Source organism: Cyphellophora europaea (assembly GCF_000365145.1).
Source record: "Cyphellophora europaea CBS 101466 unplaced genomic scaffold supercont1.10, whole genome shotgun sequence".
NCBI classification, from domain to species: Eukaryota; Fungi; Ascomycota; class Eurotiomycetes; order Chaetothyriales; family Cyphellophoraceae; genus Cyphellophora; species Cyphellophora europaea.
This window is the reverse complement of record NW_008481798.1, coordinates 53784-66968: the sequence shown is the minus strand read 5'-3', so window position 1 is coordinate 66968 and position 13185 is coordinate 53784. Positions and strand designations below refer to the sequence as shown.

Sequence of the window (13185 nt, the reverse complement as noted above, 5' to 3'; positions counted from 1 at the left end):
AAAAGCAGAGATAAACCAGCCACTTCATGGAAGTAGCCATCGTTAATCCTGAGATGGAGCTAGCCCTAGCATGTCCAAAGAATAGTCGTGAAATAGTCTACGCTGGGAGAAAATGGTTTGATACAAGAATACATAACTTCTGGAATCATAACTTCATAAGGCAGTCTTCCGCATCTTCTCTCCTCAAGGCCAAGATCTTCAGTCGATTCGTTGAAGCGCGGCTGTAAAGTCCGGATCAAAGGCAGCTTCGGTCGAGGCGCCCGGATGGAGCCGCATGCAAAAGCATCTTCTTCCAGCGTAAGGCGCCGAACAACTTTGGATCTCTGCTCACCGGTAGTTCTCAGCCACCCTGAATCTGACCTGAACGCCAGTGCCGCTTCGGTTCTCGATGGTGTGGTGCATTTTCAGCTTCCCATCGCCTTTTTCCATGTTCTCGATTTTATCAAACCGCTGCAACAGCCGGACCAGCAGGTAGCTTGCTTCAGTACGGGCGAATTGCTCTGCTCGAATGTTAGGATGGGTACACTGAACGGGTAAGAGGCCACACTCACGACCAAGGCACTGTCTTGACCCTCCACCGAAGGGAATGAAGCTCCAGCTGGACTTTCTGTTCTCAAACCGCTCAGGCCGGAACTCATCCACGTCTGAGCCCCAGATGTCCTCGCGATGCTGCATACTATACGTCGGGATAAGCACCTGCTGTCCCTTTGGCACGAATATGGGACTCTGCCCGTCTAGACCACCGCCTCTGGGTAGCGTTGTGTCTCGCATTGCCATACGCTCGTTGATAGGTACGATGCCCACGGATCGGATGGTTTCATTAATGACGCACTGCATGTAACCCATCGAGTGGAGCGACTCAAACGTTAGCTCTTTCTCACCCTGTTGGCCGAACCTTTCCAACACATCCTCCCGTAGTCGATCGAACACGCGACCATGTCTCGCGAGGAAGTAGAAGACCCATCCCATCAACGCGGCCGTGGTATCGCGACTGGCGTGCAGCACGTTAAGCAGCTCATTCCGTAGATGCAGAGGATGAGTTGTCTCTGTAGCCAGATGATCCAAGAGGATGAACTTCTCCTTCCCGTTGACGTTTCCTACCGACTTCTCCGCATCACCCATACGCTCCAGACGTAGGTGCACAAAGTAGTCGACAAAGTCCTGCACCTTCTTGCAGTGCATCGGATATCGCTTGTCTCGCAGCAGCCAGCCGTACTTTGCCAGCGCTCCGCGACGATCGAGCATCTTTTTGGCGCCGTCAAGATGCCTCCCAAACCCTTCGAGGTCGGGCTCGTGTCCGTCAACCAAGCCCAGCGGGGTCTTGCTCCGGGCTTCCGGGTCCAGCACAGATGTGCTCGTGCCAAGCAGAAACTCGGTTGAGATGTCGAGAGTCAGCGCGTAAAACAGTGGGGCCACGTCAAGCTTGCCGGTCCAGCCAGTTTGCGGGTCGATCTCGGTTCCCAAACGCTTCAACAACGCATCCGTGTGCGTGTCCAGAAGACTCATGTCGGCCACATTGTACCTCGCAAACTGGCCACGGACCAGTGCGCGGGAGTGCTTCCAGGCTTGTCCTCGATTCGTCATGACCCCGTGCCCCAGCAGGCTCTTGAATGTCTTCTGGCGGTGCTTCCCGATGTCGAAGTCCTCGGCCTGCGAGGCAAACATGGCTTTGACGTTCTCTGGATCTCGCGTGATCAGGAGCTCGTAGTCTAGAACCACCGCACGGATGGTGTGCACCGCGACTCCGACCTCGTTGATGGCTTGATGTAGCCATATCGGACCCCACTCGTCGCGCGTCGCTTTGATGGACTCCAGCAGTGTTTTCAAGCCGCCCCATCCACGGTTGCGGGCGGTGGGAGGGGGTAAGCAGCCAAGGCTGCGGGCTGCAACTTTGTTGTGAATGCGCGTGCGAATGGCACCAGCGACGTTGATGAGGACTAGAGCCGACAAGGCGTATAGGAACCACGTGAAGAAATTCATGTTGCTGCTGCGGTAGTGTCAAGGACTGGCGTCTACGTTCTGTAAAGCAATGGGTAAGTTGGGGTCAACGTGCTAAGATTGTGATTTGTGCTAAGCTGGGGATCCCACCAAGAGGCAGGGCCGAAGACCTTGCGAGTTTGCCAGGTGGGCCGTCGACAGTACAGTGCTCTATCTCCAACGTCGTGTGGGGGAGTGTCTGTCCCGCCCAAAGCCCTTGGTGCAGGAATTCAGGCTGACGAGAATTTGGGCGAATCTGGCACTGTGGACAGAGAGGGTGGGGAGCGTCTTGGTTCTCCTTTGTCTGTGAACTGGATCTTGTTGAGACAGATCTACGTAAGATGACTTCTTCATACCCAGGCTCCCGGTTCCGACATGCTGATGATGTGATGGCTTTCTGAGCACGAAAAGTCTGTTGGGCATGATAGTATCCCTATGCGCGGAGACCCAGCAATGTGTTCATGTGGCTCCCGGGGGATCCATCTGGAGACGATGTCGCCTAAAACGATCAACAGCATTTGGAACATCTTTCTCTCCATGCAGAGCGAAACCGGGATTGGGAACGAGATGCAGCTGGGATATCCGGAAGTAGACCCACGTCTTGACTGCATGACTTGATGTCGTTGCGGAAGACTTTTACCATAGGTCCACCGCACAAGGTCCGCTGCCTCCATATTTCATACTAGTGGCTTGACTCACATTGCCAATCACGTCGGAGAGACCACACGATGCGTGTGGTTCAAAACGCACCTAATGGAGTCTGCTTGTATGCTTTCGGAATTGCTCTTGGTGCCCTTTCCCAATCAGGACTGAAGGCAATCGGCTATCTGGATCTCGTGCTTGTCTGCACAAACTTTTGATCTGCAACCATCAGCGCGCTAGCAACTCGTAATATCTCGCACTCGTCACAGTGGGTACGGCTTAGGTCCAAACCCCTATCTCGCCCTGAGCGGATCATTCATCCGTACCGGATCCTCACTTAGTGCGAGAGGTCGATCAGACTCACCCACTGACATGGGTCATAGCAGCCACGCTGTACTACCAAGTCAAGGATTGTAGATAGCGGCGCAGCTGGTCAAGGGCTGCCAAGGCCTGCAATACGGATGTGTGCACTCCCAACAGCATACTGCATCTGCGGGAGTCTTGAGTCTATCAACCCTCGGGGAATTGTAGTTCCGCTGTCAAGGAACGATCAACTTTTCCCATGGCAAGGAGACGAATTCTACTTAGTGTCGACCGACCGATGTTACTGTAGATACGGTATCCATGCTGGCCCACTGATACTGCAGTATGACATGTGCACGCCACAAATCAGCGCATCCAGAAACACCACGACCCCTGGTCCCACATCCAGTACTGCTCGCTCAAAGAGCGCTGACTTTCAAGCTGACACCATCTCGCGGTCGTAGGACAAGTCTCCACATCTTGAGGTCCTCCGGATCATCGACCGACGTATCCATTTCGAAGCTGAACTTGCTAAGCAGAGAACAAAGGATGGTCTTCATTTCGACCTCGGCAAACTTGCGGCCGACGCAGCCACGGGGACCTAGTACATGTCAGCGCTGTGAAGGTGTCATGAAAGTCTGCCCCACGTACCTTGTAAGAACGTCATGAAAGCATTGGTGGTGTATGTCTCTGGGAGACTGCGCCACCGGTCTGGGTCAAATTTATCGGCCGTCGGTCCCCAATACATGGGCAATCGGTTGATGGTGTTGGCCATGAGGTAGATAGTCGTGCCGGACGGGATGAAGTAACCGCCCAGTTCATCATCATCGATGGTGGTTCGCACTGTCATGGGAATAGATGGAATGTAGCGCAGCGACTCGCGGCACACGTCGTCGAGATAGGGGAGTAAGTCGACATCGCCTTGTGCGGCCAGCTTGTCCGAATCCTCGCGTTCATACTGGTTGAAGAGGAAGGGCATGTGCTCTCTGATTTCAGTGCGAAGCTTGGATTGTATCTCGGGATTCTTTGCGAGCATCATCAAGGTCCATGCGACGGATGTCGCTGTGGTATCATGGCCCGCCCCGAGGAAAGTCATGACCTGGTCACGCATGGTCTCCTGGGAAAGTGTATCTAGGGTGTGGCGTTAGTGTCAGGTTCTTAGGTGCACGAAACTACTCACCGGCTTTGCTTGCAGTGCTGTTGCCTTTGACAATAAGACCAATGATATCCTTGTGCTTGGTCTCGCGCTGCGCTTTAGCGTCGCCCTGCTTCTCTTTGATGATCTCCGAAGCCCGACCGAGGATGAGCTTGTGAGAGTTGTGCATGTCTCGGTTGGCTCGCATCGGGAGTAATCGAATCAGAGGAGTGAACGCCGCTAGTCCGTTGAGAACACGAGCTTGAAGGTCAAAGTCGAAGCATCGCTTGTAAGCTTCTCGGAGCGACGTATCGGGGTTGCCCAGGGAATCGATCTCAGTTCCAAGACCTGCGCTGCCAATGATGTCGAGTGTCGTCCTGTTCAGCCATTCGAGAACTTCAAAACATTTGGAGGCTACGCCCTGGTTGGCCATTTCAATGTCCCAAAGGTTGGCCATGTGGAGGCTCTTGGCCCAGAAGATGGGCATGAGAGATCGGATAGATGTGATAGAAAAGGCAGGCGCAAGCGCTTTCCGTTGTGTAACATGAGCGTGACCTTCTGCCAACAGGACACCTTCGCCTAGGATGGGTTTCATCCAGAGTCTGGCTCGTTGAGGCTTTGGATAGTTGTATGGATTTCTGACCGTCATGTGTTTGATAGCATCGTCGTCTGCGATGGAAAGCCTCTCTGATCCAAAGGGGAAGAAGTATCGAATGATAGGACCATGTTCCTGATGCCATTCACGAGCAGGCACACCGCATTCTGTTGTGATGATAGTGAAGAATTGGCCCCAGAGAGGGAATCCGGGAACCGTAGGTACATGTCGTAGTGGAGAGATGTAGAAAGGATAGAGGTAGCTACAGTAGAAGGTATAGAGCAGTATGCCGATACTCAATGACCATGATTCTGCGACAGCTGTTGAGGTTCCTGTGTATTTTGCACCGACAAGCGCTGCGATGGCCACGGCCCCCATGTAGGGAGCCAAAGGGATCTGAACAGGCATGTTTGTGATGTTGTCGATGGACTCGGTGGATTGAGATAGCGACAAGTCCAGCACTGCAGTCCCTATGAGAGAGCAAAAGAAAAGTAGGTATCACAAAAGCGTGATGGACCTTGGATTCAGGAACAGATCGGATGATATGACCTGATAGAACGACTATATCACATGCGAGAATCTCAACCGCCGATCTTGTCACTTTTGTAGCCAATAATTTCGCGTGCATGTACGCCGAAGAAATTCGTCACTGCTCCAGGAACTATTGCAGGCAAGAAGTAAGGTCATGTCTCGTCAGCCTAGTTCATACCCAGCCTCAGTCACGAATTTGACGTACAGCGTGAAGGGAGAACGCAGCCGGCGAGCCAGCGAAAGCAGTATAATACCTTGGCAGATCCACCTGTGCATTGGTGTTTGACCATGATCGTCGCTCGGCAATCAATCTCTAGAGATGGGAGCCACTTGTCTTACCGAAACATTCAGTCTCCAGTCTTTTCAGGCTCCGGAAGTCTCCACCGACTAGTACTGCATCTGCCGGATATGTGTTCCAATAATGGCCTCCTTACCTACGTACGTGAACGCTGTCATTCCCACCGGGCCTCATTCCGAAAGCATTCGAGATGATCAGCGGTTTTGTCGATATTATAAGCCGCTGATGCAGGTGTTGAGGTCACAGTTAGTTCTCAACACATCCACTTTGGTCTCGGGGCCCGCACAGCTGATCAGAAAGGGCATTATCACCGACGTGCATTTGATCGTGTACGTGATGGAGAACACGTAGAATCTGTAAGGCTTGATGAGGACTATGTACAGAGCGAGAAGAAGCGAGCGTATGGGTACATGTGGAGAGTATCTCGACTAGAGCAGAGACGATCTCAACCAGATCAAATGCTACGGGGGAAATTTCGTCCTGCAGTAGTCAATTCCGTTGCCCTCATGCCGAAAATGTTTTAAGAGGATCCTAGCACGATGCAATGCCCTTATAATCAAGGGTCTGTTGCTCTTGCTCATCCTACTCTGTCGCACAAATCTCTAGAGAGTCCTCACAGGGTCACATCAGCTGAGTCTTGTAACTCTTGCTTTGCAGCAGACATGTTGAACTTCACCTACGATGCAGCAGCCACGCTGTTGCCGGCTGGCGTTCCAAAATATCAACTATCGAACAACGGGAACGCTGAGGTTTCACCGCGTCTGCTCTCGGTCGATCCTTGGTCTCTCTTCGACAAGACCTGGACTGCAGTTCTGGGATACCGACCTCACAACTTTGAATTCATTCAGGGAAAGACCCCAATGAGCACTATCAAAGAAACCGCCGTGGTCATTGCTCTGTACTATGTGGTCATCTTCGGCGGTCGCGAATTGATGCGAAGCCGACCAGCTTTCAAGCTGAACACCCTCTTTCTCATCCACAACTTCTATCTCACGGCGATCTCTGGCGGCCTCTTGGTGCTTTTCGCCCAGCAACTAATTCCGGGCATTTGGAACCATGGTCTCTTTGACGGGATCTGCGGGGGCACAGGTTGGACTCAGAAGATGGAGGTGCTATACTATATGAACTATCTCACCAAGTATCTCGAGCTAATTGACACGGTATTCCTTGTTCTGAAGAAGAAGCCCCTGACCTTTCTTCACACATACCACCATGGCGCTACAGCATTGCTGTGTTATACTCAATTAGTGGGTAAGACGCCGGTGTCCTGGGTACCCATCACGCTGAACCTGGCCGTACATGTTGTCATGTATTGGTAAGTGATCTCATCCAGCCCGAAATAAACCTGCTGACCTCATCCAGGTACTACTTTCAAGCGGCTCGCGGTGTGAAGGTGTGGTGGAAACAATATATCACTATGTTCCAAATTACCCAATTTGTACTTGACCTTGGTAAGACGCTCATTTCGCGATGGAAGTTTGGATGCTAAACTGTGCGCCAGGATTCATTTACTTCGCAACCTACACGTATTTCGCCGCACAGTATATGCCTTCGCTGCCTCACGTCGGTCGGTGCGGCGAGCCTACGGCTGAGGTAGCAGCTGCAACTGGATGCGGCATTATCACCTCGTACCTCTTCCTGTTCGTCATGTTCTACCTCTCAACCTACAAGAAGCCGTCGATAAAGAAGGCCGTGAGGAGGGCTTCTCAAGGCGACGTTCCATCTATCAAGGAGACCGGCGAGATCACCGCTGACCTTATCCGAAACACAAAAGACACGATTGCGGACTCCCTACCATCGGGAGAAGCCATGAATAATGGAAAGAAGAGCTCATAGAGGTCCTAACAACCAGCTGCAGCGAAGAATCAGATCGGCTGGGTTGCACAACATGGCTCCCGCTTAGGAAAATCAACCGCCGTTATCTTGAAGAAGCGGTATCAGTGAAGAGAGAACTCATGGTTGTTGCAGCGAGGCTTGCATCGCCGAGCCAGACTGATTTGAACCCTTGCAGGCGAAAAATACTCTCGAACAGGAAGAGGCTACTACGCGGAAAGATATGAGTCGTTGTGTAGTCAATGCATTCGACCAGATAATAATGCCAATATTGGGCCACGTCGTTGAGTCTCATCTCCTTGTAAATATGATCGCTCCTCAATGGACTCGTTTGCGGTGCAACATGCCGCCTTCGTGGCCTTCGATTGGGGCACCTGTTCCGGAACTAATGCACAAGGATTTGGGAGGGACGGGTTCCTGTCTTCCCCTTTTGATCCTCCGTGAGATTTTACGTATATTGTCGCTTAGATTATGCACATTGAAGAACTCGGTTTCACATGTCTCGACTCAATCGGTACGTGAAAACAAAGAAATGTCAAAATAGAGTTTCGACCCTGGCAGCGCGCTGACCTGGGTTTGCTATGATATGATCTGCACACGCCGATCGCGCATCAAACGCGGAGCCTCGTTGATCACACTCGTCAGCGGAAAAGCTCTTTTTCGTGTGTGAATTGTTGAGAAGCTCAATACATGCGGTCCACGTGTATCCACGAGCCTCTTGGGGACCCAGCAGCCAGAAACACTCCGTTCCTACGGGGTTCTCTCACCCCACAGCATACGTCTTCGTGGTATTAGCGTCGACCCGCGCGTCTGGCTGAGAAAGGAATTGTGGATTCGAGCCCAGCGATCTCGATCCTTGTCGTACGTGAAGACCAGCAGGTTGTGGAATAACTGCATCTTTGGCGACTATTGGCTGTTGGGGTTAGCGACTCTGTTTATCGAAGTCGGTAAGGGATGGAATTGGATGTGCTACTGAAGGAGGCTCTGTCTCCTGTCGACTTGCCAAACATACCTATTGGAACTCCACGTCGAGTATCCGATGTCATGTACATCGATTTCCGGACTCTGAGCTGGCTGCGACTTCTCTCGACGAGCCATAACTGTGAAGTCTCTCCTTTGTCAGTATTTTGCGACACTGCAGCCGCCAACGCAAGATGTTCTCAGCGTCCAACTCGACTTACGAGGCCATGTACCCGTCCTTCACATCCTATATCTCCTTGGAAGCCATGACGGGCGCCGCAGGAGGTTCTGGTGACTTCACATTCCTATGGGCCAGCCTCATACAACAAGTAACACTTGCAAACGCATGGAAATTCTTGCTGGTTCTACACATCTTGGTCAATTTCAAAGTATTCCCATTCATCTACCATCTACGACTTCTCAATGCGGTGCGCTTCGTCCTACGCTCTCAACGATCCAGTGTGGATTTGCAGCCTGAGCAGATATTCCAGCCTCTGATCACCTCATCCCAGGCATGTTTGATGGACATTGACGTACTTGGCCACAAGGTATGCCGACTCACGGTCCGATGCCGAATGCTGGACACTGACGTTTACTAGAGCAACTCGACATATTTCTCCGACGTGGATATTGCCAGAACCCACCTGCTTACCACAATATTCAGCAAGGGGATTGAGAAATGTCGTGGAAGCACCACCATGAACGGCCTAAATGGTAAGACATCCAACTTCAGCATCGCTCTCGGAGGCGTCAGCTGCACATTTCGAAAAGAACTGCTCCCCTTTGAGACCTACGACATGTGGACGCGGTTACTATCATGGGACGACAAATGGGTTTACGTCGTCACTCACTTTGTTAAACGGGGAAGTAAGGTCGCGCCAGGTAGGATCACCTTATACCCTGAACAGCAGCGACGTCATTCATCAACCGCCGGCACACCCCTGAGTTCGAGAAGAGGTTCAGTTGGTACGGCTAGCAAAGGATCTTCACCAGAGCGCCTGCCTATCGCTGCGTCGGCGATGAGCAAGATAGTCTTCAAGGATGGACGCAGAACCATCACTCCTGCAAAGATGCTAGAGCTGTCGGGTTTGCTGCCGAGCGAAGAGAACACTCCCAAGTCCTCGGCACTGGATTCAGCAAACGACAACAAGGGTGGGATCCCCGGATACGGATGGCCTGTGACGCCAGAGGAGATCGAAGTTGAACGACAGCGAGGCCAAGCCATGGCGCAGCTTCTAGCCAAGCAGATTGACCTGGAGTGCGAGTTTGCGGATGATGCAGCATTGGGCCGGCACCACGATGGCTTTGGAGTCGAGGGCGTGGTGTCTACTCTGGCCCAACTCAGTGGCCTAAGCCGGTACCAATTGGTGTAATGACGTGGAAAAGTGAATCAATGTCTGATTAGCTACAGCCTGTGATCTTTGCTCGTGGAAGTAGCAATACCCTTGTTTCGAGCGATAATTCACAGCCATTAAACGACTGCCCCTTACGACAGGGGCGCTGGGATCATACCCAATCAGCATGTGGATAGCCAGGATCACAGATCGATCTGATCCGGAAAATTAGTGATTCAGGGAACAGGCCTGTCAGCCAGGAGTAGTCCGTAACCGAGCACGATATCTGCCGATCAATTCCACCGGATCCTGCTAGACTCCGCTGGGTCGTATACCTTGTTTATCGTTGGCCACCATTGTTCCACTCTGCTTTTGGATACCCACGAAGCAGCTTCGGATTTTCTTCGTCCTCTGGTACTCACCGATCAGCGAATGGAGCTTGTCCCATGGCCGCTTACGTCAAATGCCCAACACCTGTTGGCAGTACCCAAACTTGTGCTTAGTTGCAGATACACCTCCAGTCGGAGCCACCAATGGCGCTGTTGGGTCTTCTCGCCTTTCTCTTCGCATTATCCAGCTTCTGCTACTTTCGAGCCGTCTTTCGGAGACGTCTAATAGCACGCGCCCTTGCTAGCTCAATCTATTCAACAGCGCTGATAGAGGTCTCTTTGTTCCACAATCCCACCGATGATCCCAGTAAAGATGTAAGTGGCTGGATCCCAATCTAATCAACCAAGTTTGGTGGACAGTTCTGCCCCAGGCAAGCAAATGTTCTCTGTGCCTATTCCGTGAACATGCACTACGCCCCCCCTCTTAACCCTCTCCGTCCTCTCCCCAATAACGCTTTCCTTCCGTCTGTTGAACAGCGAGCCCCGAATCATGAACAGCTTCGCTCCAGCATATCAGCATGACGATACGTCGGCCAGGTTTGGCAATCTGACTGAGTACAACTGCAAGGATTACGGCCGGGATTCTGATGATGACCTGGCAGATGACTATGACTACGAGTGCGATGAAGCAGACGCGTCCGCGAAAGCGAACAAATATCAGACGAGCAATCACTCTGGAGACAAGAATGACAGTAAGCGCATACCCGGCTCGGTGGCTCGCGGCATAGCTCGCAGCAAGCGCTTTTCAGCTTATCCTGCGCATCTGCCGACCTCAGACGAGCACGAAGAGCCAAGCACGGTATCGCATGGCAGCCCCCAGATGCGAGCATACCGATACCTTGGTCGGCAGCCTTCAAAGCGGTCTTTGGGCGTGCCTCAAAGGCGTGATGAGAGGTCCGCGACACGCTCTCCAACATTAGCATCGCCAACTTCGGCTTTCATGACCTCGCCATCCATAGCGCCGAGAACCTCGAGTTTAGCACGGAGCCCTGGCGCGCAAGCACCGAGTCTGTCAAGACGGATGCAACCGGAGGGTCTGCCTGAACCTGTTCAACCGGTCCGACCTGAACAGGCGGCCTTGTCATCCGGAGACAAGTCCCGACAACGCTATGAGCCCCCGGTTTCCCGGTCCCCTCAAGCAGCACACAAGGTGCTCTCGCGTAGCACTCTGAGCAGTACTACATCAGACACCTCGGAGATCCCTACATTCGCTCAACACCCCGCTGTCCGCCCGCTAGAGTCGCGCGCTGCTCTGGGAAACGCTGCCGGACCTGCTGCTGACGACGACAGCCAGTATCCTTCTGCACTTCCGCTGGTCTTGATCGTGACAGGCGTATGCTTGGCCGTCTTTATTATTTCACTAAACCGCAACATCATCATCACCGCCATCCCCGACATAACCTCCAGATTCCACTCGTACAATGATATTGGTTGGTACGGTTCGGCCTACCTGCTCACAGCCTCGGCCTTCCAGCCCCTTTACGGCCGCATCTACATGTCGTTCAGCACGAAATCCTCCTTCATCGTTACTCTCGTTGTCTTTGAGGTCGGCAGCCTCATTTGCGCCCTTGCGCCGTCCTCTGACGTCCTCATCGTCGGCCGTGCCGTACAGGGCGTCGGGTCCGCTGGTATCCTCACCGGAGCCTTCGTCGTTGTAACCCACATAGTCCGATTGCAGACCCGCCCTATCGTCTTCGCCGGGGTCGGCATCTTGTACGCCGTGGGTGCTCTGTGCGGTCCACTCATCGGCGGTGCCTTCACCGATACGATTGGCTGGCGCTGGTGCTTCTGGATCAACCTTCCATGCGGGCTCGTCACCCTCGTTGCCGTCTCTCTCTTTTTTCGTCCATCTAAGCCATCGACGTCCAAACCCTCATTCGTCAAACGTGTCCTGTCGCTCGACCTGGTCGGCAACCTTCTGGTCCTTGGTGCCGCGGTACAGCTATTCACCGCACTTCAGCTTTCCGAAGAACGCCTAGCATGGTCATCCGCGCCCGTCATCGGCCTGATGTGTGGGTTTGGCGCCACCACTCTCATCTTTGTCGGGTGGATCATTTACAAGGGTGACGCTGCACTCCTTCCGCCGGCCATCGTCACACAACGCACCGTGGCCGCCTCCTGCGGTGCCGCATTCTTCATCTACGGAACCATCCTGCTACACTCCTACTACCTCCCCATTTACTTCCAAGCCATCAAGGCGTCCAGTGCCTTGGGGTCCGGCGTGAACATGATCCCCTACATGCTCGCCAACGCCGTCCTCTCCATGCTCGCCGGCATCTTCGTCTCGAAACGCGGCCTCTTCGCGCCCCCCGCCATCATCGGCTGCGCCATCGGCACCGTCGGCTGCGGCCTCCTCGCCACGCTCGACGCCAACACCCCCACCGCCCGCTGGATCGGCTACGAGATCCTCGCCTCCGCCGGCATCGGCATGGCCATCCAGCAAGGGTTCTCGGCCGTGCAGACGGCGCTGCCGCTCGAGCTCGTGCCCATCGGCACCGCCGCCGTGGTGGCCTGCCAGTCCGCCGGCGGCGCCATCTTCATCTCCGTGGGCAACACCCTGCTGCAGAACCACCTGGTCGCCGGCGACAACCGCATCGCCGGCGTCAACATCCGCGCCGTCATCGAGCTGGGCACCACCCAGTTCCGCCAGCATGTGCCGGAGTCGGCCCTGCCCGCGTTGGTTGACTTGTACAGCAGGGCGCTGCAGGGCGTCTTCATCGCCGCCGTCCCGCTCTGCGGCTGTGCGTTTCTGAGCTCCTTGTTCATGGAGTGGCGGAGCGTCAGGGCAGCGGAGGAGCAGACTAAGGCGGCGGCGGGGCAGACGAAGCGGAGGACCAGAGAAGTCGAAGAAGAAAAGGTATAATGTATAATACCAGGGCAGCAGCATTTTCAGTAATCCATAATGTATACTCGACTCAAAAGAACTTGCTATCCTCGTTACTCAGCCTTGCCGGAGCAGTGACCTTCTCTCGGCGCTTCTCGTTGTCCTCTGCCCGCTCGTCAGAATGTCGGTTCGCCAACCCGCAGTCGATGACACTGCGCGAGCGCCATGCGAGTTTCCTCGTCGATATTGCAGGCTGAAAGAAGGAGAGGGGGAGGGCGAGCACGGGGCTAGGAGTTAGAAGGAAGTGTTGCCGGGGTGGGCGTGAGGGTGAGGGCAAACGCGCGACACCTTATGAGGCTGGGGG

General features: G+C 53.7%; 5 protein-coding genes across 5 annotated transcripts; 3 read left to right on the top strand and 2 right to left on the bottom strand.

Annotated features, from left to right (window-relative positions):
- Positions 1-327: 327 nt before the first annotated feature.
- Positions 328-1980, bottom strand: HMPREF1541_09107 (uncharacterized protein; the record flags this gene model as incomplete). The annotated part of the gene is made up of 2 exons (XM_008713782.1): positions 328-500; positions 552-1980. 2 exons carry the CDS (start codon positions 1978-1980, stop codon positions 328-330), a joined length of 1602 nt encoding a protein of 533 aa, XP_008712004.1.
- A 1361-nt stretch (positions 1981-3341) lies between these two features.
- HMPREF1541_09106 (uncharacterized protein) lies at positions 3342-5060 on the bottom strand (the record flags this gene model as incomplete). Its single annotated transcript, XM_008713781.1, has 3 exons — positions 3342-3523; positions 3574-4053; positions 4103-5060. The coding sequence occupies 3 exons, from the start codon at positions 5058-5060 to the stop codon at positions 3342-3344; spliced, it is 1620 nt and encodes a 539-aa protein (XP_008712003.1).
- A 1083-nt stretch (positions 5061-6143) lies between these two features.
- Positions 6144-7317, top strand: HMPREF1541_09105 (uncharacterized protein; the record flags this gene model as incomplete). Its single annotated transcript, XM_008713780.1, has 3 exons — positions 6144-6796; positions 6844-6932; positions 6983-7317. 3 exons carry the CDS (start codon positions 6144-6146, stop codon positions 7315-7317), a joined length of 1077 nt encoding a protein of 358 aa, XP_008712002.1.
- A 1151-nt stretch (positions 7318-8468) lies between these two features.
- HMPREF1541_09104 (uncharacterized protein) lies at positions 8469-9647 on the top strand (the record flags this gene model as incomplete). The annotated part of the gene is made up of 2 exons (XM_008713779.1): positions 8469-8822; positions 8874-9647. The coding sequence occupies 2 exons, from the start codon at positions 8469-8471 to the stop codon at positions 9645-9647; spliced, it is 1128 nt and encodes a 375-aa protein (XP_008712001.1).
- Positions 9648-10487: 840 nt separating this feature from the next.
- Positions 10488-12860, top strand: HMPREF1541_09103 (uncharacterized protein; the record flags this gene model as incomplete). Its single annotated transcript, XM_008713778.1, has 1 exon — positions 10488-12860. The coding sequence occupies one exon, from the start codon at positions 10488-10490 to the stop codon at positions 12858-12860; it is 2373 nt and encodes a 790-aa protein (XP_008712000.1).
- Between the last annotated feature and the right edge of the window lie 325 nt (positions 12861-13185).